The sequence below is a fragment of the Anser brachyrhynchus genome (genome assembly GCF_964034855.1).
Source record: "Anser brachyrhynchus genome assembly, chromosome: 3".
NCBI classification, from domain to species: domain Eukaryota; kingdom Metazoa; phylum Chordata; class Aves; order Anseriformes; family Anatidae; genus Anser; species Anser brachyrhynchus.
Genome location: NC_137696.1, coordinates 45,413,742 through 45,437,938, shown reverse-complemented (window position 1 = coordinate 45,437,938; position 24,197 = coordinate 45,413,742). Strand labels below are relative to the sequence as shown.

General features: G+C 41.1%; 1 protein-coding gene across 7 annotated transcripts in view; it reads left to right on the top strand.

The window, feature by feature from the left end:
* MTR (5-methyltetrahydrofolate-homocysteine methyltransferase) overlaps window positions 1–24,197 on the top strand; it is a 66,783-nt gene that overhangs the window by 34,375 nt on the left and 8,211 nt on the right. For 6 of the 7 annotated variants that reach the window (XM_080588292.1, XM_080588289.1, XM_080588290.1 and 3 more), the window contains 13 exons: window positions 589–774; window positions 1,340–1,519; window positions 2,511–2,627; window positions 2,741–2,881; window positions 5,812–5,901; window positions 6,560–6,712; window positions 7,303–7,410; window positions 11,856–11,956; window positions 13,366–13,433; window positions 14,271–14,391; window positions 16,950–17,031; window positions 17,808–17,906; window positions 18,703–18,778. In XM_080588292.1, the coding sequence (XP_080444418.1) occupies window positions 589–774; window positions 1,340–1,519; window positions 2,511–2,627; window positions 2,741–2,881; window positions 5,812–5,901; window positions 6,560–6,712; window positions 7,303–7,410; window positions 11,856–11,956; window positions 13,366–13,433; window positions 14,271–14,391; window positions 16,950–17,031; window positions 17,808–17,906; window positions 18,703–18,778 (1,522 nt within the window). The remainder of the gene's footprint in view (window positions 1–588; window positions 775–1,339; window positions 1,520–2,510; window positions 2,628–2,740; window positions 2,882–5,811; window positions 5,902–6,559; window positions 6,713–7,302; window positions 7,411–11,855; window positions 11,957–13,365; window positions 13,434–14,270; window positions 14,392–16,949; window positions 17,032–17,807; window positions 17,907–18,702; window positions 18,779–24,197) is intronic. The other variant, XR_013949692.1, reaches the window with a different exon arrangement.

Below are 24,197 nucleotides of genomic sequence, written 5' to 3'. Positions count from 1 at the left end.
TGATATTGATTTATTTAGTAACCAGTTCAGATGCTTAACAAGCAGATGTAGATGTTACCTAATGGGGAAAACGTATTGTAGTAGAGAAGGCCGCTGGAGGGAACAGAGATTTTAACAGTTTGTACCTGATTTCAGCTAAATTTGTTATTCTTTTTCATTGGTTAGAAAAACTGAGTATAGGTTCCTTTTGCAGCAGTTATGAGCCATATCTATATATTGGCAGTGTATAACCGTATTGCTTTCCACAAAACTTAGAATTGCTATTGATATAGGCTGGTTTTAAAAGATGGTTCTGCAGAGTGTGTTCTCTGAAAGTGAACATCTTATCCAGAAATCCAAGATAGTACGGGGAGAAACAGAGGTCTCTATTATATGTAATGGAATTGCCATACGAGCTTTTGAGTTAAATTTGCTCTGGGTTTTGAGTTTAAAGCAAAGTGAATCTACAGAAAAACATCTGAAAGCTTTTTATTCATAAATAATGCTAAATGTTGTTTGCATTTTTATGTCCAAATGGGCAAGCAACATGTGGAATGCTTAACTCATAACTTGTATGTATCCCTTTGCTCACTTCTCTGTTCCTTACAGGTGCCGTTATGCATTGATTCCTCAAATTTTTCAGTGATTGAAGCAGGTTTGAAGTGTTGCCAAGGAAAATGCATTGTAAACAGCATCAGTCTGAAGGAAGGTGAAGAAGACTTTCTGGAGAAAGCAAGGAAAATTAAGTTGTATGGAGCAGCTGTGGTTGTCATGGCTTTTGATGAAGTGGGTCAGGTGAGTGTTTGTTAAAGGAGGTCATTTTCTTCTAGAGTATAATGCTTTGTTTCATTGGCACAGGTGATTTAAAGAGGTCTATATATAGTCTTAGCAATAGTTTTGACCCTGATATGTAAGCATTTCTTACGCTGCTCTCATGTTTGAGGAATTCGAGTTCTGCTCCGAGTATAGCTCTGCTAGCACAGGAGTATCCCTCTTGCTATTCAGACATGTTGAACTATTTCCTCCTTGATAAAAAATATTTTTAGTCCAGAAACTGAGTTTTGCGTGCAAGTGGAACCTCTGTGAATTCATTTAGTTCTTTCAAAAAATGCATATTAAAACTTTGCATAGGATGGTGGATTGTTGAGGAACAAAATTATTTTTAGAGTTGAATCGAAACTCCAAATACATGTGTGGTGGAAGTGGTGTTTTTAATACAAAATTATTGCGTATGATCTTTTTCATCATTCATGACGTTCAGACTGGGATTCCTCAGTCTCGATTTGGTGGAATTGTAAATAATTTCTGGGGGCTTTATTTTTTGTGTAACTTTCATGTCAGAATTCTTTTTCTTCACCAGGCAACAGAAACAGAAACCAAGATTGCAATATGTTCCAGAGCTTACCACCTACTTGTGGAAAAAGTGTGCTTCAATCCAAATGATATAATATTCGACCCTAATATTTTGACCATAGGGACTGGAATGGAAGAACATAACCTGTATGCTATGAATTTTATCAATGCTACTAAAGTCATAAAAGTGAGTTGTAAGTTTACTTTAACTCCAAGTATTTTATTGGGATTATTTAAAAGGAAAGTAAACAAAGACTACCACCACCAACAAAGCACTGCAGTAAAATAATAGGCGTTTTAAATTATCAAGGGGACTTTTCCTCTGAAGTGCAGACATTTCCCAGTATTGCTGTGTTTCCAGTAGAACTTTGAGTAGTTCTATAAATATTTTTCAACCTGCTAACTCTAATGTAAATATACTATATTAATTAAATGAGGTAACAGTCACATTCAGTGTTATGGCCAAAAGGACCTCTTTGAAGGCTTGTGAAAGCTGTCCTTTTAAATTAACATAATTTCCGTTACTGTGGATGGGTTTGTGCTATAACCTGACCTTTTATTTAGCTAAAGTACTTGTAAGGAGGAACAGCAATGAAGGGCATCACCTGAATACAGCGAAGTAAGCTGTACTGTTGCATTTCACAAGGCAACTTAATTGATCTGGAGATGCTCCGTCAGTAGCAATCTGGGGCTTGAACATCTGCACAGGATATCTTGTCACCACAGGACTTTAGGATGGGAATATGCACCCTTGAGGTTAGCAGCCTAGCTACTGCCTGCTCCTGAGTCATGGGAGCAGGCGGGTAGGTTGCTCCTGTATCCAGAGGAGAAGCATGTTTGGGGGATGGAAGGCCCACAATGAATCTGCAGGGGGAACATCTGGAATCCTGCTAGGGGGGGACCTACGCATTTAGAACAGCGCCAATGACCATGGGAACCATAGTAGTTGTTTACATACAGCTAGGATGCATTGTTCCTTGTATTTGTAGCTTTTTCTACAGAATTTTGGATTGTTTTTCATGAATTTGAATAATTAGAAGGATGTGGAACAAGGAGGGGAGAAGGGGTGCATAGCCAGTTCATCGCTGCTCAGGGCCAGCTGCTTTATGGACTGAATGCTTTGCTTAAGTTCTCTTTTTGGAAAGCCCTTTTCTAAAATTTCTGTACAATTCTCACAGGAAACACTGCCAGGAGCTAAGATAAGCGGAGGTCTTTCCAATCTGTCTTTCTCCTTTCGAGGAATGGATGCCATTCGGGAAGCAATGCATGGAGTGTTCCTTTACCATGCAATTAAGGTATGACACATTTGGCCTCTGTACGTTTGTGCTTGGCCGATGGAGTGCTGTATCTGACAGTCCTGGTTAGGGGATTCTGTATAGTGGTTGTTTTTGTGTTTTGTTTTTTCCAGTATGGCATGGACATGGGAATTGTGAATGCTGGGAATCTGCCAGTATATGATGATATCCACAAGGAGTTGCTACAGCTATGTGAGAATCTAATCTGGAACAAAGATCCTGATGCGACAGAGAAACTTTTACATTATGCTCAGGTAACTTCAAATTTTAAGCCTTGGAGAGTTGTTAGCTTAGCACCTGGGCTTTAACACCACCGTGTTGATGATATGGAGGAACAGCCTATAAAATGCATGTGTGTCAATCTAAAGGTGGGTGTTGGCAGTTGCTAATGATACTACAAGTGGTTAGTTATTAATACAGAATAAAATGTGATCTCTAGTGGACTGAGCCCGTCCAATTTTGCAGCTGCCCCAAAAGATCTTGGAACAGAGTTCTTCTGATGATTCAGGAGAAAAAGTTGCATAGGGGTTCTCTTAACAGAAGTAAAAACAAAGAAACAAAACGGGAATAGGCCAACCAAACAACCAAATCAAATCCTGGAGATGAAGCATAATAGGCAAGTGTGCTGTGGGAGGCAAAGAGGAAACCCCTCTCTCTAGTGGTGATGGCTTGCTTGGAGTATATGTAAAAGGTGAAGTTCCTGGCTTCCAGTTTACATAATTCATGTCAGAGTGGGGATCTGCTGTCAAATGTTTTTGAAATCCTGTTGTGGTGGTGGTAAAAGACACAGGTTACACACCTGAAGGTTTCCAGATTATCAGACATAAGATGACTGGCAAAATCCTGTTCTGAATTGAACCTGCAGCAAAAATCTCTGAGTGAGAGATGGATTCTTAGGTTTAAGTGTGTAAGTGTCCACTTCTTTTGTATTTCGTGGTAGTGTTATTTCTATATTTCTGGTTTGTAATTTGTACTATGGTGGTGCCTGAGATTTAGGAACAATGGCAGCATGTTGAAAACCAGTGCAAGAAGATTGTCCCTATCCCTTGTGCTTAGGCTATTTTGTGTGGTGCTCATAATTCACCTGTGAGAGATCTTGTCTGTGTAAGAGTTTTAGGGTAGTCAGGGTTACGTGGAGAGGAACTACGAGAGAAAGGGAATTAGAAGAAAGGGAATGCTTAAGCAGTGTTTCCACAGAAAGCAGAATATGAATCTAAATGGAGCATGAAATTAGAGATGTGAATCAACTCCTAGGTCTAGAAGTTTGGGAAGCCATTGTTAATATTCCAAATATTGGAATCTTTCCAAAAGAGACTCTCTTGATTCAGAACACTTTTAAAACCTCTATTAAAAGTTAAAATCCTAGCAAAACCTGCAACTTTCGGGGTTTTACTGGAGGTAAGCATCCTGACTGGGTTTCATCTCAGCTCTGGAGAAATGTGAGTGGCCAAATAGGTGGTCACTTATAGCTAATGAGGCGTATTATTCCATAAGGAGGCATATTTCAAAATATTTATTCAGAATTTCCTCTGATTTAGTGAAACTGAATGGCTCTAAGTTCTTCTGTCTAAAGGCTTTCTTTTAGTACAAAAGTGGACTGATCAGTCAGTAAGTTCATATGTTGTTTTTATTTTATTCTGCACAAAGAACATACAATGTGCAGTCCCATTTCAAGTATTGCACCTCTATTAGAGTGCCCTCCTTGTTCCTTCAGGCGATAGTAACATACCTTGCCAGTTGCTTGAATGCTAGGTATTTTGGGAGAGTGAAGAACTTAATCCTTATGAATTTAGGAGATGAATTTTTGTCTGAAGTTCGAGATTAAAAGACATTTTCCATGAAGTGTATATCTGCAAACATCGTCCCATTTATGGCAGTGGTAGTTGTACTTCTAAAGACTTTTTTTTTTTTTCTCATCCTTGGCATGCGATATCATCATCCCGTTTGTAATGGTCTGCATATAGTGTTTGCCACTGTGGTCTGGTCTCTGCATTGCCCACCTTACAGTTCCACGGGTTCTTTTCAGTTTGGAATGGTTCCCTTCCTGAAGACTGTGGCCAGAGGTTCAGGAGCACTTCATACCTTTTCACAGAATCACAGAAGGGCTGAAGTGAGAAGGGGCCTCTGGAGACCTTTTAGTTCAATGCCCCTGCTTAGCGCAGAGTCAGAAAGAGTAGGTTGCTCACGGATGTGTTCAGTTGGCTTTTTAATGCACCTAAGGATATAGACTCTAGCATCTCTGTGGTCAACACATTCTTCCTTTTATTGTCTTTTTACAAACTGGACCTATGAGTGGAATTAGGTTTGGTAATGAGAAGCTGTGAAGTTAGCTAACATTCGTATAATTGAAGACTTGTTCAGATTTCTGTTCTACTGAGTGAGATCTAGTTTCCATGACTTTTTTTCTCATGGCTTTATCTTTAAAAAGTACAGGTGAGTACTCATAAGTATAGGAGGTTCATTGGGACTGAAAGGCATCAGATTATGTGGCGTAACTGAGGGACAAAAAGAAATGACTTGCCTGAAGCGTGGTGGTTGAAGTAATCGATAGTGTATTTTTCCGTGAGCCTTCCTAGGTTGGATGCTTGTGAGCTTTCTTGCATAGTGAAGGCCTTTTGGCCTTTGCATTCGTAGCAAAGGAGAAGGGAGATGGGGAGTATCAGGCAAAGAGAGTATGTGAGAGGGTTTGAGCCTGTCTATGTGCAAGGCAAACAGTAGTTCCATAGGCCTTCTGATTGAAAACATCTGTGATAAGGAATAATATAACCTACTCCAGCAGTAACTGAATTAGTGCCAAATTAATTAGAATTTTAAAATGGAGTGTAGTGTGTGGGCCAGAAAGCAATTTAAATTATGTTCCCAGAAGTAAAACCCTGAGGATTAGTCATTTCATCATTTTTTTAAGAGTGTGAAAATTATTAGAACTGCTCCCTCTTTTTTTTCTTGTTTATGTCTTCACTGAAATAAATACTCTCTGTGATACAGACCTACAAAGTGTCTACAGTACATCACGTGTTTGCAATGTGATTTGCATGTATATATATAAAAAATACACCTCAAAAACCTTTAGAATAATCTAAAATTTTGTGGATCAGTACTTAATTCTCTTCATTTTTCTAAAAGTAAAGTCCATAGTTGTAATTCTTGTGCTGGCAAGCTCATATGGTTATCTTTTTCTTTTCAGAATCATGCCCAAGGAGGAAGGAAAGTGGTACATACTGATGAATGGCGGAAAAGCTCCGTGGAGGAAAGGCTGGAATATGCTCTCATAAAGGTGAATCTGTGCAGAAAATTGTCCTGCCCAAACAGATGTATAATTCCAGCTCTTAAACTATAATAGCCACCCTTGGCTTAAAACTTCCTCTGCTGCTATTCTTAAAAAAATATATTAATAATGAATACGTTACTAATTAAATACATTAATTAAATATAGTAACAGAGAATTGTGGTGATTTTTCTTTAAGCTTCACAAGCTGAATGAAGTCTTTGACCCTTATGTTTTTTTCTTGTAGTGTGGGTGGAACATGTTGTTTTTACTTTCCAGTGTATTGTGTGGTGGTTGTTGTTGTTGTTGTATTTTGTTCTTTAACGGTATTGCACTGGGTAACATTAGTGCTGAGGGAGCTGTCCTTGTGTAAATGCGTGATTCTGTTATGACATAGTTGAAAAACAAACAGACCCACTAATACTGGGGACTATTGATTTGAATAACTTTGTTCCTCAAAGCTATGGTTTTTCGTTTCTCAAGAAAAGCTATTTTAAATACACATTTGAGGTATTCTTAGAGTAGTAATATCTAAAGTTATCTGTGTGTACATTGATTGTGATTTTTTTTGGCATGAAGACAACTAAATATAAGTTGTATTTTTAGAAAGATAAAAGCTTTTACTCCTCCCCGCCCCCCCCCCCCCCCCCCCCCCCCCCCCCCCCAGGGCATTGAGAAGTATGTCACTGCAGATACAGAAGAAGCGAGATTAAATCAGGAAAAATATCCTAGGCCTCTAAACATAATTGAAGGACCTTTGATGAATGGCATGAAAATTGTTGGTGATCTTTTTGGTGCTGGGAAGATGTTTCTGCCTCAGGTAAAGAGAACATGATGTCATGTACTTCCTGATTCGGCAAAACCTAACATTGTAAAATGTTAAAAAGCATTCTATGCTGTCTGCCATTTTCAGATACAGCTCTCGAATTGTGAAAATTCTGACAGTGCTAGGAAGTGGCCTTATTTCTTCTGTACTTTGGAACTTGAATTTCTTTATATAGTTTTATATATTTCTTTCCTTTCTTTCTGTGTGTTTTTGCTTTATTTGAAGTGTAGTTTTAAATCTGGACGCATGAAAAGAAGCAAAAGAAGAAAAAAAATCAAATATCACTTGATTACAATCAGGCTGCTCTGGTTAGTACCTTCTAAGTCTGGGCCTGTTAGTAGATTTTCATTCAGTTGTGAGTGATCCAAAGGATTGCATTGTGAAAGCAAGTGTCATATGTAGGCCATTAGCCCAATAGGGCCAGCAGCCTGTTGCTAAAGAATGCCCTGTAAAGCCAGAACGTGGGTTTGCAAATGAAGTTTTGTTGATTGTTTGAATGGGTTTAAAAGAAAGCTATGAGAAACTTTAGATTATTCCTGTATCTGATCTTTATTGTTTTTTTCCTCCTCCATTTATCTGTGCAGGTGATAAAATCTGCTCGAGTTATGAAGAAAGCAGTTGGCCACCTTATTCCCTATATGGAAAAAGAAAGAGAGGAAAGGAGAGCCGAACAGGGCAGCACGGAAGAAGAGGCAAGACAGTTCTTTATGCAGTAACTCTTGTAGCATGCCATGACAAAAAAAAGGAAATTATTTTTTGCTAATGACATTTATTCAGCATTTATGCTGAAGAGTTGATCCAGTCATATGGAAACTGACAATTTGGGCTTAATTTTGTGGTTTGTCTGAAATGTATAAAGTGCAGACTTTGTGAAACTTTGCTTGGTGTGTGCCTAACCTGTTGTCAGAAGTTTCATGATGCTAAAAGCTTTTGTAGACCTTTGTTTCTGGTGTTACTTACTTTTTGTACTTTTGTAGACATTTAGTAGTAGTATTATTTATTTATAGCATTTTTAACAGGGATTGTAGCAAATTATGCCAATTGATGCAACTACTTCTGCCCTTGGTAAACTCTAGAACTTGCTTTTGAATGTTCAAAGCCTTTTAGTGTGTTTCTCTTTTTTCAGCTCTTCCCCCCACCATTCTCCCACCTAAACAAACCAAATTCTTTTTTTAATAGATACGTTGTAACACCTTTTGTTATGATAGAATAGTATGCTCGTTATATGTGTAGCTGTGGCCAAGTTGTGGGCGACAAATGTTTTATGAAAAACAGGATCTGAATATAGTCTTCTTTTCATACATGATTTTTTCCCCTTTCTGAATACTGCTTGTACTACAGTATGGGAGATATGTAGAGTAATAGCATAGAAACAGAAATATACAAATGACACAAATAAAAGACTGGTCATAACTGAGTAGGTAGTAGCTTCCCAGAGAGGGTTGTGGTTGTTATGAATAACATATAGATCTTCAGTGTCTTATGACTGGGAAACAAAACAAAAAAAAGCCCACAAAATAACAACCTAGAACTTAAAAATGTGTGTAATACACAGTGATTTCTCTGCTCCATCCAGCACTCAGCCCATTGATAGGACCAGGGTCAGCAGTATCCCATTTTGAAAGTTGTACTCAAGGAAAATAACATGAACTAATGAAAGGGTCTCAGAAAAGAGCATTAAGAATGATCAGAAGTGTAGACAATGTAATCTGCAATGAAAGTGTGGGAGTTCGGTTGTATTTGTTTGCCTTCAGACTTCATGTACCATTTAGTTTTCATATTCTAGACATACCTGCAGAAAATAAAGGAGTAAAGTTTTTCTGCATCCTATCAAGAGTAAATGGGGCTTAAATTTCAGTGAAAAGATACTTAAGTTAGACTGTGGTGGGAAGAAAATGTAATGGTATTGAAGCATAACAGTATATTGCCTGTGAAAGTTAAGAGTTTTTTTTCAGTGACTTACTATGTGGAGAAGCTTCAGGAGGGCATCCAGCCAGCCCTGTGTCTAGCTGAGGCCTTGCCAGTGCCCAAATATCTGGCATTCTGCAGCAGCGGGCCTTTCGGTTTCTGTATTGACTTGGAAGATCACTTTTGCCCTCTAATAAGTCTTGCATTTACATTGTTTTATAAACTGTTCCCCATTTGAGGTTTTCTTTCTTTTTTTTCTTTGCTATATGCTGTGCTTGGCAGTCCTATTACTGAATACTATTTTACTGCTTTTAGATTGCTTATTCAATTTGTCAAGTTGATCTTGAATCCTACTCCTATTCTTCCACATACTCTCTCCCTTCCCTTAATATCATCCTTATGCATTGTAGATAATTTTAGGTTGCTGTTGAAAATACCAAATGAATTTCAGATTCTTGTGGGCATTTCCTTCATAGCATTTCCTTTTCGACAGCTGACAGGTGGTGATTCCTCTGTGAGAAAAGTTTTGTCAACTACCTGTACATATACTCGAAGTAATTTCTTCCAAATTTGATTAATGGAGTATGTGGTAGGAGCACTGGAACACAAAGATACAGGACCTCCCTTGTTTTTCAGTACTAACAAGATCATATGCAGTAGAAAAGAGTTCAGAAGAAATGGACAAAATCCGTTCTTCAAATACGAATCTCTGCTTTACTGTATTTATGTGATAGGTGCAGTTTTGGTTGTTAAACATTTTTCTTCCACTCTTGACTTTGTCAGACTACGAAATTTATGTTTAATGTGCAGTAACTCGTCTCTAGTCCTGTGGAACATTACATTGTCTTCATGAGTTCTCAGAGGCAATACCTTTTATCATAATCTGGTATTTAGCACAAAAAAGACAAAGAATGGCAGAGTCTCGAGAATAGAGGATATTTATGTGTTTTCTTTGGCTTTCTTTCTGTGGTTTTTTGAATGGTTCCTAATACCTCCATTGAAATCATCTTACACTATATCTTTCCATTTGTTGTGGATCTATTGAGTGCTTGTCAAACATAAATGTAACGAATACAACTAACATTTTAGAAAGAAAAATGACCTGATAATCAATCCTGCATATTTTCAATGGAAGGAGAATGCCTAGTCTCTTTTCTGGATGTAAAGATGGTGTCTTCTCTCTAATACATCAAGCAGATCTGTTCTCTTGCTGTCATGAGTCACTTTTCTATGCGTCATCTCTCTCCTGCTCGTGCTGTTCTTTATTTTAATGCAGATGACAATGCTGGTACTTGGCACCTTCTGGCTTGTTCTGGGGATATTTGAAGTCAGTGAAAATCATTACCTTATTGCCTCCACGGGCAGGGAATTAGGGCCTAATGTGGCACTTAGTTCTCTGGCTAAAAAATGGGAAGCGGAATCTGGGAGGTCCTCAAAAATATAGCAAGAGATTGTGAGGTATTGTGTGTGACTGAAGAGGGCAGGAGGGAAAAAGTAGGGCCTCTGACCTCCTGCTTTCTCCACCTTCTGATGGGCAAGGGTTTGGTCTTCCTCTCTGAATATTTTTGTCACTGCAGAGAAAATTGGAGAGAGAGAAGAATCAGATGCATTTATCCCCAGATTTAGATGTGGACTCGGAGGAAAATGATTTGCAGGCTCTGGTAGCTGATCTGTCTGATGTTACCCAGGCTACTGTAACCTCCAGGACCGTTTTAGTCCAAGACTGCCAGGAAATGCAAAGTGTTGATAGTTACATTTGAGGATAAATAGCTGTGGCTGTGGATCTCTATCAAGATTAAAAAAAGAAGCCCTTTGGATGTGTGCCCAGAACTTGAGGACCTCCTTGCTTGAGACAATTGAAATCACAGTGTGCCCTAAATAGGGTTTATTTAAAATACTGTGTGCTCTGGCCCACATTGTTTGCTGCTCAGCACACGTTTTCCCTCTCATGTATAAATCCTTTTTTTTTTTTTTTAACTTGTTGTATCAGTTGCTAGTTAAATTATCAGTTGTTAATGGGGACAACTTTTTTCATCTCCCAGCCGCTGATTAATGTCTCTCGTTTTCTCTTATGTTCTAGAAATTTATTTTCAGATGCAACATTTTTGATTGCACAGGGATGGCTGACTTGCCTCCTTTTTGCTTTCTCGGTTTCCTGATCTTTTATAAAACAGGAACACTGGGGAGATGATAGTAAAAAATGTTTAGGAAACAGCAGCATTGGTGAGAATTCCCAGGGTCCTAACAAATGTGTTAGGACCATGGGAAATGCTGGTATCGCTCTTGGTAATATGTAAAGATTTCTTTTCCCCCAGAAAATTGCGATTACAGAAGGCAATGTAGATACATGAAGTAGAGAGCTACCTGATAGTGTCAAGGAATATAACATGATTTGTAGAAGGGTCTTCTCCCCCAGTTCTGCCATCTGCCAAGGAGATGAGATACTGACTGGAAAAGTGGTAGTTTGAAAACAGAATGTGCTCAGGTTTCCACTTGATTTAGATTCTGTGCAATTCAGGTGGTCTGTTACTTGTGTCTCATCCTGCACCATCTCAAACGTGGCAGCTGCTCCAAATGGCAACACCAATGACACCACTAAAAACGTATCACAAATGGCCATGTCCTGCTGGAGAATTGCTGCAGAGAAGTTCGGCCTTTGCGCTGCTGACAGGGCCTCTCTGTCAGGGCTGAATGCCGTCTGACCTAGGATCAGTCTGTGGTGGTACACCTTCCCTTCTTCAAGATCGTTTTTCCAGCTTGTTTGTTCAGCTTGGGCAGTCTGAAGTAGCCTAATGAGCACATTGAAATGTGTTCCTTGCTATTTTTGTTGCATAAAAAATTAATCTCTTTTGCTTTTCTTAATTCCTGTCATTCCTCTCAGTGTTGCATTGGAAGATTACATTTGATGCATGACCAGGCATGTGATCGTGAACCTTCATTACCCTATTGTTCTAATACTTAAACTGTTTATTGGTGAGGAACAGAGGAGTTCAGTTATTTCACTACACAGAGTGCTATTCAGATGTGTTTTTTTCATGATTTTGTTGTTTTTTTAAATGTATATAAATGAATAACGTGCTGGATTTGCATGAGTATTTCTTGTGTGAATTTTTATTACCTGTATCTTTTAAAATAGCTTTTAATATTGGATATATTACCTTTGCTGATACTGAGGGAATGCTAAGGCTTCTGAGTAATTTAACCTGTGTGTTATTTGCTCAACTTTCAGGATCCTTACAATGGTACAATAGTACTAGCAACTGTGAAAGGCGATGTACATGATATCGGCAAGAACATTGTGGGAGTTGTTCTGGGCTGCAACAACTTCAGGTAAAGAGACTAAAACTAGGTAGCTGGGAACGTAACCGTATAAGACTAGCTAACTCATATATTAGGCTAGCTGCAGCTGTGGTGATAATAGTTAGAGGTGGGCATTTACTGGGAACTGGCCTGTTACCCTAGCTGTAGTAGGGAACACGGATCATAACAGCTATTACTAATGTGGAGGCAAGAGGGAATGTAACATCTTTCTGTAATACCCTAATAAACTGGCATCTGAGATGAAAAAAGTTGGACTGAAATATAGGTCAGAGCATCAGTTTTTGCACGTAATATTAGTTAAATATAAGTTTAATGTCTTAAACATAGAAGCATAATACCTGGAAAAAAAAAACTGAAAAAAAACACAGGATAACTGTATTAGGCAAGACTGCCTGTGTGCTTTGTGGTGTGTTAGGAAAAAGCAAGTCTTGTAACATTCTAATGAACCTCTTAGTATGTTTTTCAAGCTGTTCATTAACTACAAGGTTTTAAACTCACTGTGGTATGTTTTCTGAAATAAGAGATGAGATTCTGATCCTAATTCTGTGTTTCAAAAGTTGGGACTTCAAGAGAAGTCAGTGCTTTCAAGTCCTGTGTGCGTAATACAGGGTTGACAGCAGTGTTGGAATGAATGGTCGTTTCCATGAGTCCTTTATCAAGTGTCTGTCAAATGTTGTGCAGAACTGAATGCTTTGGAACTGTCTTACCACTCATTCGTTTTGTTTTGTTTTTGACTCGTCTGTAACTTGTTCTTTAAAAAAGAGCCAAATTGTCTCTTGTTTTAAAACACAAAGGGCTGAAGCAAGTACCAGTGTTGTGTATATGCAGTATATTCAGCTGCTTTCTTGAGCTTTTATTTTTTTTAAATGTAGTGAACTGAAGCCACGGTGCTTTCTGTCGCCATGGACGTGAGTGAGACTGAATGAAGCCAGCAGGCTGGCATGGCTCACTTGGAAAAAAAAAACAAAACACAACCAACCTTGACAGTGGCTAGGGCTAATAGGAATAGAATGCTAGCAAGGGAAGTGCAGCGTCTCATTTCATGAAATATAGGCTTTAGTAAGACAAAAGAAACTTGATGTGAATCAGTTTATGTTCCTGACATAAGATACACAAAATCTTTTAGTATTGCCTGAATGACTTCAAATGAAAAAAATTACTCGAAAACAAAACCACCCTCTTGCACTTGAATTTTCTTATCAACTGTGTCATCTGGAACTCTGTATTGAAAATTTTTCCAGACCCACAGGTGTTTCTTATATTGCAATTCCCAACTGAGGTCTTGAGAGAAACACAATCTCAGTCCTAACTTCAATATTAGGTTAGCCATTTATTGTAAGAGCAATATGTTTGCCCTTAAACAGAACTATTTGACTACTTTTTTAAAGAATCTTGTGTCATCTCACTTCTTTTCACAGAGTTATTGATTTAGGAGTCATGACTCCATGTGATAAGATATTGAGAGCTGCTGTTGAGAACAAAGCAGGTATAGAGAGATTTCATTAGTACTCCTGGCTTATTTAATTTTAAACCCCACTTGCTTTTTTTTTTTTTGGCTACTCATTGCATTTCTATGCTGTCTATGGTTTGGTCAGACTACCTTCAAGTAAATCAAAACTTTTGTGTTAATAGTAGCAAGTATTTAGTATTTAGCACTTATGTGAAACTTAGCCCAAGGAACTGAAAACCTGCATTAAAAGGACAACTCCAGGAGAGATGTTTTAGTATTTGTTTTACAGATGGATAAATGGAAAATTGGAAAGGTTAACTAACTTTGTGTTGGATCTTAAATAAGTAGAACTTGGCATTCAGCCTGCTAAAGCAAGGAGTGTGAAAAACAAAATGAATTGTTCTAATAAAAAATGAACTTTCTTTCTGAACCAAGCTATAGTTTCTGTGAAACAGTCTATTGCATCTTGGAAAAGATTTGTATAGATCAGAGGTGGTGAAGTTTGAAAGCATTTGCTGTTTCAAAGGGCAGATGTTATAATTTCTGTGCCTATCTTCTGAGGTTTGAAGTTTGCTAATCAGAAGCATTGTATATTTATTGTGAAACTAGAGCAGTAGGTGTTCAGCAGCTGTGAAGACTGTTTGACAAATGTCTTAAACTGGGGATTCAGAATCACTTTCATTCTTGGAAAGCTTTTACTTTCTAATTAAGTGAAACCTGGCTTCTAGACTAGAAATTACCATGCTTTCTATTTCACTATTTTTTTATCTGATGCGTGAAGATAGAAATTAAATGCTTCCTGTAATAATTTATAAGTAATGCTGGAATGGATTTGCTAAACCTTTTGTGTATATGTTTGTAAATTTGCAATAGATATAATTGGCCTGTCTGGTCTCATCACCCCTTCTTTGGATGAAATGATTTTTGTCGCCAAGGAAATGGAGAGATTGGCAATAAAGATTCCTTTGCTGATTGGAGGAGCAACTACTTCTAAGTAAGATATAGCAATTGGGAAGATGGGGAATGTGTATGAAAATAGTGCTAACCAGGGAGAAAAACCTATGACCATTTCTTCCTTTCTTTTCCCTCTTTTTCCCTCAACATGCATACAGGTATGTGTTTACTTGAAAGTGAATGTTATTTCTTGTATCAGAAGTGCTGGAATGTAGTGTCACAATGTAATTGGTACATAGCAAATAATGGACACCTTGAACTTTTCACTTTTGCATGTTATATATTTTGCAAGTATATATTACATGTGGAAATACTATTATTAACTTCTAAAAGTTTATGTGCACATGAATATGAATATAATTCAATTACTCTGAAGGGTAGAATGGTCTGTTTTGATTCACCAGAGCATTCTGAGTATGTATGATTTCAAGACTAGCAGTGGTTGTATAGACATCCTGTTCAATCAGGCTGACAGGAGAGATTCTAGCAGCTTGCCTTAAGTAGTTACCATTTTGCATTTGATAGACTGAGATTTTTTGGTTGATATCTTGTTCTCTCTGATCCATTCAGATGAAGTAATGCAGCTGCTCTGATGTCCTGAAGAACAGTTGTTGACAGCTTGCTGACATCTAGTATTAGCATTCCCACAGATGTGTTTTGGGCATGTGTAATGGCCTTGGGTCACACTTCGCTAACTGGTTTCTGTACAAAATGCTTGAGTAGGTGACAGCTCAGAAGGCTGCAGAGGTCATTTCTTGTATAACTAAAAGCTGTTAGCAGTGTTGCTTTCTTTACCAGAGCAGCACTTAGTCTATCAGAACCATTAGCTCCACGTATTCTGTGTTCTTGGCCTTAACAAATAGTCCCATAACTTTACAGATAGTGAATGGTAGGACCACTACCCAGCTTTATTGGTCCTGTGGTAATAATGCAAGGTTCACTGTATCCCTTCACTTCTTTTTCATGCGAGTCTCTTTTCCTGTGAGTTCGGTATTGAGACATAGAGTTTTTTCTTAAACAAAAATGTGTGGGGCTTTATTCTAAGTGAAGGGCGTAGGGGAGCCTTTTCTTCATATCTTTTTAGTGTCTGTAAAGCATTGCAGATTAAGAATTATTGTCAGATTAACATTATTGAACAATTTTGTGAAATTTATTTGTAGAGAGAAATGTAGCTGGTAGCAGGAATTTTGTTTTGAATATAGGAATAATTTTATTAAACATATACACATACCTTGTATTCAGAAATAATTTTATTCATTTGAACTCTGCATAAATATATACTTGTGCATATGCCCAGATGCGCCCAACTTCTACAAAATACGTCAAGTAAAAGGATTCTTTGTGGAAGATAGGATTGGTAATATATATTTCATTTTACTCGCACAGTTTTAAGTTTAGCTTTGTGTGTATTCTGAAAGATCGTATATGTTAGAGCTTGGTAATGAAGAACTATCTGCGTTTATTCTCTGAAATGGGTAGACATTTGTAATGAGTAGACCATCCATACTTGAAAAGGTGGAAAATTAGATGAGTTTGAAAGAGAGGCTGGATTCTGAATACAGAGTCTACACAGTGGAGTTTCTTCTTAAGGTACAATAATGATGTTTGTGTTATTACTATACTGTTCAATTCAGATGCTGACAAATAATGGTAATGGTTTTATTATGGTAATAAAAAAAAAGGATACAGTTCCAGTGTAGGCCCTGTTTCTTTTGTCTGTTCCTATCAAAGTTGAAGATACAGTATCTTTTTTTTTAATAAAGATCAGAAATGCACCAACAAATTAAGGTGATCCAGGACAATTGGTTTACATAGCTGTTGCTTAGTCATCAGTAACTTTGATGTGCAAGTGTTTTAAACATCTGACACTACCTGAAGGAAAAAAAGGCACTTAGGCCTCAGTTCAGGACTGCTAACTTTAATTTGAACAGCGAAGTACTATTATACATAAGTGATTCTGAGTATTACAATGAGTAGGACTGGAATATGAGTACATGTTAAATTAATTGGGAGTTTTTTATGCAAATGAATTGGCTGACCTAGAAGGTGCAAGTTTGTTCTATTTATTGACACCTGGCAGAATTCCTTCTTCAGGTGGGTAGACAGAGCCTCTGGTTCTGAAGTACAGCATCACAGAAATTGAAGTAATCATCACTGGAATACATTAATGTTAATTCACAGATCCTGAAGGTAGTGTGTGGGAGGGGAAAAATGTAAGGTGAGCAAAAAAAAAAAAAATAAATATATATATACATTTATAAATTTTTATTTAATTACAGTTTTTGTTAGGCTTAGTTTGGAATGTGCTCATTGGAATTTTTGATATTCAGACTAACGAGTTAATGACTTTGTCAGCTGGTAAGACGGTGTAAGTTGGCACATTACTTATGAAGCATTCCGATACTCTTTGAAGTAAAGAGTTTGTGTACCTATTATTAAAAATCTGTGCTTAATCATCCCTGCATAGCAGATGGATGCTTTCTTGTTTTGAAGATCTGGATTATGCATTAAGTCAGGATTTTTTTCACTGTGCATTTTGTATTTTTTGTTTGTTTTTGATTCAGTTGTGAAATGCTCGATCTTTCTTTTTCATTTAAGAACACACACAGCTGTTAAAATTGCCCCCCGATATAGTGCACCTGTAATTCATGTCCTGGATGCATCCAAGAGTGTTGTGGTTGTAAGTTCTAATTTCCTATTTTTCTATTGCACCTCTCATCCTTTCCTCTATCATCCGAAATTATGGCAGGAAACTGGAGAGGCACTGCAGAGACCGATTTCTAAACTACTGTCACTTCAGCAATTTTTTTTTGCTGCTGCCTGGTTATCTCATCAAACTTACTTCACTTATTGTCATTGGATACCTTTATTTACATGCCAGTTTCTCTAGTGATGGTGGAATGATTTGCTCTGAGTCCTTGACTGTAGTTCTGAGATGTTTTAAAATGAGGAGGGATGTAGTTAGATGTGATCTGCTGTTCTCTCTGTTTTGGGTATATTGCTGCAGTTAGTGATATGGTAACAGGAAAACAGTACTATGAAATGGCTGACTGGTGTTTTTTGGAATAGATGCTCTCTGTTAGACAAATGAGTAGTCTTAGTGGGAAAATACATGCTGGAAAGAAGTAGGGCGAGCTGTGTGTTATTTCTCTGACTGTTCAGCCTCTAGAGTCTTGGAGTATCCTCTTCTCAGGTCTTTACAGAACCATGCTGGGCTCTGCTAATGCTAACTGCGTAGGAGGGCATTATTCTTGCTAATGATCATACTCTTAAATATATTTTGAATCTAGTTTGCAGTTCAGTGGCAAGACAATTTAGTATTGTCAAGTGTAATTGTGTAAGGTTAATGGAAACTAGATTATTAAAGACAGACAGCTTAGTCTGAAATTCTCACCGTGTCATTACTATAATATCTTACAATATGTACTTAGTGCATTCTCTTTTCTTTTTTTTCAGTGCTCTCAGCTCTTAGATGAAAGTGTAAAGGATGATTTCTTTGAAGAAGTATTAGAGGAATATGAAGAAATTAGACAAGAACACTATGAGTCTCTCAAGGTACAAATATAATTAATTTATCTTGTTTGGAGTGGTTGGTACTTGTATTATTACTAACTCTGAGTTTCAACTCTTTATGAAGACCTTGAGGTATGCTTGTGTTGATTATGAAATCAAATTTTCTGGCCTGTAAGGGAAAATTTTTCATGACTCTAACATATAGTTGGCAAATTCTGGATTGTCCTCAGTGGACAATCATCAGTGGTATCTAGGACATCTCTTTGGGGCTGGCAGTCACATCAGTTTAATCAGCCTAAAAGGAGACTGGTGCACTCCTAGGGCAGTTGCTTAAAACAGGAAAATACACTAAGGTAACTGAAGGGGCACTGGTTGCTTTTGGTGATGCCATGCTGTACTCTGAGTATTTCTCACTACCACATTTTCCTGTTGTGTTTGTGTTGTTCTGGTTAGGGATCTGAGCAATGTCAAAGTAGAGAGCTGGGGCTGCAATTTTAGGAGAGTGAAGAGAAGGAAGGAATGAAATGCGGAAATTGATGGCGCAAATTAACAGTAGTAAGCTAATAATGTCTGATTCTTCTGAGGTTGTCATTGTAAAGAAACAGAAGCGCTTGGTCCGTACAAGTTTAAGACCATCTTTGCATAGGGAACCAGTAAACCAAGATGAGATCAGAGAGGTTTGCAGTGAATTCAGCTGGGAGTTGGTGGAACTTAAAATATATTTTTTGTCAGAATTGACCTGAAGATAGCTTTGATTAAAACTGTATAATCACTGCAATGGTTACAGTTTGTCTGAAAGATAAGTGGTTTTATAAAAGTAACCTTTATGTCCATACAGGAAAGAAGATATCTGTCTCTAGAGCAAGCTAGGAGAAAAGGTTTCCATAATGACTGGTTATCAGGACATAAACCAGGTCAGTTTAGTTGTTGATTTTGCTGTCTTTAATTTTTATTTATTTTATATATACATTGAATAACACACAAATTTGATTAAGCTTCATTAAACTTCAGACTTCAGTAGCATTGTGTTAAAAATAGTGTAACAATTTGAATAAACTTGTGTCTGTTTGAGCAGACTTTTTTTGTTCAGTCTTGCTGTCCTGTCTCAACTTTATATTTTTCATAGTATTTAAAAAAAGCAACGAAAATATTTAATAACAAATTGGAAAAAAAATCTAAAACAGACTTGTCCGTAGTACCATACAATGAAAGATGAGTCTAATGCACCCTTTCCAAAATAATGTTGGACTGGCTCATATTGCAAACATTATGTACTACATTCAGGCAATGTAAGTTGTGAGACAGCATTTGTATTCAATTCCTCCTTACAATTAAAAGGAAAAAGAGGTAGAAGTCTTTTTCTGCCCATCCCACTACCAGTTTCTCCAGTTTCTCTACCAGTTTTATTTTTAATACTAAACACTTATAAATGGCATTCCACAAGAAATTGCATCCTGCAGTGGCATTAACACTTCACTGCTTTCTGTCACTTCATTTACAAGACTATTGTGTGTTAACCCCTTGGTAGGCAGCTAAGACCTAGTCAGCTGCTCACTCGCTTGTACCAAGTGGGATGGGGAAGAGAATCTGAAGGGTAAAAGTGAGAAAACTTGTGGGTTGAGATGAAGGCAATTTAACAGGTAAAGCAAGAATGGCGTGCAAGCAAAGCAAAACAAAGAATTCGTTTGCTACTTCCCATCATCAGGCAGATATTCAACCACTTCCATGAAAGCAGGGCTTTATCACATACAATGGTTACTTGCAACAACAAACACCATTATTCAGGATGTCTCCCCTTCCTCCTTACCCCGAGTTTTATTACTGAGCTTGATGTGGAAAACCCCTTTGGTCAGATGGGGTCAGCTGTCGTGGCTGTGTCCCCTCCCAACTTCTTGGGCACCCCAGCCAACTTTCTGGCAGGATAGCATGAGAAACAGGAAAGGCCTTGGTGCTCTGTAAGTGCTGTACAGCAGTAGCTAAAACATGGGTGTGTTGCCAACACTGTTTTGGTCACAAACCTAGAATATAGCACCATATTGGCCATTACAAGGAAAATCAGCTCTATCCCAGTGAAAACCAGTACTAAGACTCAAGAAGATGCTAATTTTCAGTAGCTCGTTTTGATAAAGGCCACGTTATGAAGTAGTGAACAGCATAGACAAGTACAAAGCTTGTGGATGCATCATAAAAGATCCATCTCTCTCTTTCACTTCTGTCTATGCATCTGAACAAGCGTGTGGTGGTTGCAAAAGCTCTTACAAATTGCATAATAATAGATAGAGCTATTTACAACAGCATAGTACATAATATGTCTGTGTATAAAAAGTGGGATTTATAATTATGAATGGCATATGCCCCTAAAATCTGGTGGGTAAGGATAGGCTGCTTTTGGTCTTAGACTGAATATTTTGACTGATGAAATATCCTGAGAAGTCCAGCAGTGAGTAAGGCGAGGCGACCGGCTCCGGGGCAGACGCGTGCTGCAGCGGAGCGCGGGATCGGGACAGGCAGGGCTATTTTTCGGGCGTCGAGCCTACGTGAGGGAGCCGCCAGGCACCGGCAGCCCTCGTGAGGGAGGCTGACGAGGCGTAGGCGGGGCCAGCAGCGTCAGCGACAGCTCCTCCCCCCGGCCGTTCAAAGGCAGTCCTTAGGGAGCGCGAGCGACCAGGAGCGCGGCCAACAGGGCCGGCAAACAGGGAGCGACGCGGTGGGAGTGACGCGGCAGTTAGCGAGGCAGTTGGCGCAGGCAGGGCGGGCAGGCAGGGCGGAGCGCTCACACCCGCCCATAGGGACAATTCCTCTAACGGCACTCTCCTGTCAGCTGGGCTGCAATGGTCTCCACCAGGCACGGTGCCTTCTCTAGGAAGTCAGTACACACCCAGACTGACTGCCCGTCCAAACATGCGGCAGTTCAGGTCTCCGGATGCGGGGAGTGTATGAGCCTCTTGCTGCCATCGGCGGGAGGCAGGGAGACTGCTTGCGTGAGGTGCGAGCAGGTGGACGACCTGGTCCGCATGGTGGCGGAGCTCAAGGAGGAGGTGCAGAGGTTGAGGGATATCAGGGAGTGCGAGCGGGAGATAGACTGGTGGAGCAACTCCCTGCAGGACCGGAGGGAGAGGGACCAGGGTGAGACGCCCCAAAGGGGGGTGGACCCCCTGCCCTGTTGCCATCGGGCAGAGGGAGGGGACCTGCGAGTTGAGGAGGAATGGAGACAGGTCCCTGCTCAACCTCGCAGGAGATGCCCTCCCCTTCCGGTGCCGCCTTCCCAGGTGCCCTTGAACAATAGGTTTGAGGCCCTGGGGCTCGAGAGACCCGTGGGTGAGGATGAGGTAGGAAGCCTACCTGGGAGGATGCCTGAGGTGAGGAAGTTGACTCCACGCCTCAGGACTGCCTCCACCAAGAAAGAAAGAAGGGTGATTGTTGTGGGCGGCTCCCTCCTCAGGGGAACGGAGGGCCCTATTTGTCGGCCTGACCCCACACGTAGGGAAGTCTGCTGCCTCCCTGGGGCCAGGGTCAGAGACGTTACCAGGAAGCTTCCAAACCTGGTTCGCCCCTCTGACTATTACCCGCTTTTGATAGTCCAGGCTGGCAGTGACGATGTTGAAAAGAGAAGCCTCAGGGCCATCAAACAGGACTATAGGGGACTGGGACGATTGGTGGAGGGAGCGGGAGTGCAGGTGGTGTTTTCGTCTATCCCTACGGGGGAAGGGAGAGGCACGGAGAGGACACGGAAAGCTCATGTGGTTAATAGGTGGCTCAGAGGCTGGTGCCAGCATAGAAATTTTGGGTTTTTTCACCATGGGGAGCTTTACTCGGCACCCGGCCTGATGGCCCCAGATGGGTCTCTATCTCCAAGGGGAAAACGGATCCTAGGCCAGGAGCTGGCGGGGCTCATAGAGAGAGCTTTAAACTAGGTAAGAAGGGGGACGGGGCTCAAACAAGGCTTGTCGGAGCTGTGCCGGGGGAAACAATGGCTAGGCCGGGGAAGAAGGCGATGGCCCAGCTGAAGTGCATCTACACTAATGCACGCAGCATGGGTAACAAACAGGAGGAGCTGGAAGCCATTGTGCAGCAGGCAGGCTACGACTTGGTTGCCATCACGGAGACGTGGTGGGACCGCTCCCACGACTGGAGTGCTGCAATGCCTGGCTATCGGCTCTTCAGGAGGGACAGGCAGCACAGAAGGGGTGGTGGCGTGGCTCTCTACATTAGAGAATCTTTTGATGTTGTGGAACTCCAGGCTGGGAATGATAAGGTTGAATCCCTGTGGGTTAGGATCCGCGGGAAGGCCGGCAAGGCTAGCATCCTGGTGGGGGTCTGCTATAGACCGCCGAACCAGGATGAGGAGACGGATGAGGAGTTTTATAGGCAACTGACAGAAGTTGCAAAATCGTCGGCGCTTGTCCTCGTGGGGGACTTCAACTTCCCGGACATATCCTGGAAACACAACACGGCACAGAGAAAGCAGTCTAGGAGGTTTCTGGAGAGCGTGGGAGATAGCTTCCTGACGCAGCTGGTCAGTGAACCTACCAGGGGTGGTGCCCCGCTAGACCTTCTCTTCACAAACAGAGAAGGACTGGTGGGAGATGTGGTGGTCGGAAGCTGTCTGGGGCAGAGTGACCACGAAATGGTAGAGTTCTCTATTCTTGGCGAGGCCAGGAAGGGGACCAGTAAAACTGCTGTCTTGGACTTCCGGAGGGCTGACTTTGAGCTGCTCAGGACGCTGGTTGGCCGAGTCCCTTGGGAGGCGGTTCTGAAGGGCAGAGGAGTCCAGGAAGGCTGGGCGCTCCTCAAGAAGGAAATCGTGATGGCACAGGAGCGGTCCGTCCCCACGTGCCCAAAGATGAGCCGGCGTGGAAGAAGACCGGCCTGGCTCAACAGAGAGTTGCGGCTGGAGCTTAGCAGAAAAAAGAGGGTTTATAATCTTTGGAAAAAAGGGCGGGCCACTGAGGAGGACTACAAGGATGTAGCGAGGCTGTGCAGGGAGAAAATTAGAAAGGCCAAAGCTCATCTGGAGCTCAATCTGGCTACTGCCGTTAAAGACAACAAAAAATCCTTTTACAAATACATCAACGCGAAACGGAGGACTAGGGAGAATCTCCATCCTTTACTGGATGCGAGGGGAAACCTAGTTACTAAGGATGAGGAAAAGGCTGAGGTGCTTAATGCCGCCTTTGCCTCAGTCTTTAGCGGCAATACCGGTTGTTCTCCGGACACCCAGTGCCCTGAGCTGGTGGAAGGGGATGGGGAGCAGGACGTGGCCTTCGCTATCCATGAGGAAATGGTTGGCGACCTGCTACGGAGCTTGGATGTGCGCAAGTCGATGGGGCCGGATGGGATCCACCCAAGGGTACTGAGAGAACTGGCGGAGGAGCTGGCCGAGCCGCTTTCCATCATTTATCGGCAGTCCTGGCTATCAGGGGAGGTCCCGGTTGACTGGCGGCTAGCCAATGTGACGCCCATCTATAAGAAGGGCCGGAGGGCAGACCCGGGGAACTATAGGCCTGTCAGTTTGACCTCAGTGCCGGGAAAGCTCATGGAGCAGATTATCTTGAGGGTCATCACGCGGCACTTGCAGGGCAAGCAGGCGATCAGGCCCAGTCAGCATGGGTTTATGAAAGGCAGGTCCTGCTTGACGAACCTGATCTCCTTCTATGACCAAGTGACGCGCTTGGTGGATGAGGGAAAGGCTGTGGACGTGGTCTACCTTGACCTCAGTAAGGCTTTTGACACCGTTCCCCACAACATTCTCCTCAAGAAACTGGCTGCTCGGGGCTTGGACTGGCGTACGCTTCGCTGGGTTAGAAACTGGCTGGATGGCCGGGCCCAGAGAGTTGTGGTGAATGGAGTCAAATCTGGTTGGAGGCCGGTCACTAGTGGAGTCCCCCAGGGCTTGGTACTGGGGCCGGTCCTCTTTAATATCTTTATCCATGATCTGGATGAGGGCGTCCAGTGCACCCTCAGTAAGTTTGCAGATGACACCAAGTTAGGTGCGTGTGTCGATCTGCTCGAGGGCAGGAAGGCTCTGCAGGAGGATCTGGATAGGCTGGAGCGATGGGCTGAGGTCAACTGCATGAAGTTCAACAAGGCCAAGTGCCGGGTCCTGCACCTGGGCTGCAACAACCCCAAGCAGAGCTACAGGCTGAGAGATGAGTGGCTGGAAAGCTGCCTGGCCGAGAAGGACCTGGGAGTATTGGTGGATAGTCGGCTGAATATGAGCCAGCAGTGTGCTCAGGTGGCCAAGAAGGCCAACGGCATCCTGGCCTGCATAAGAAGCAGTGTGGCCAGCAGGTCGAGGGAAGTGATTGTGCCCCTGTACTCGGCTCTGGTGAG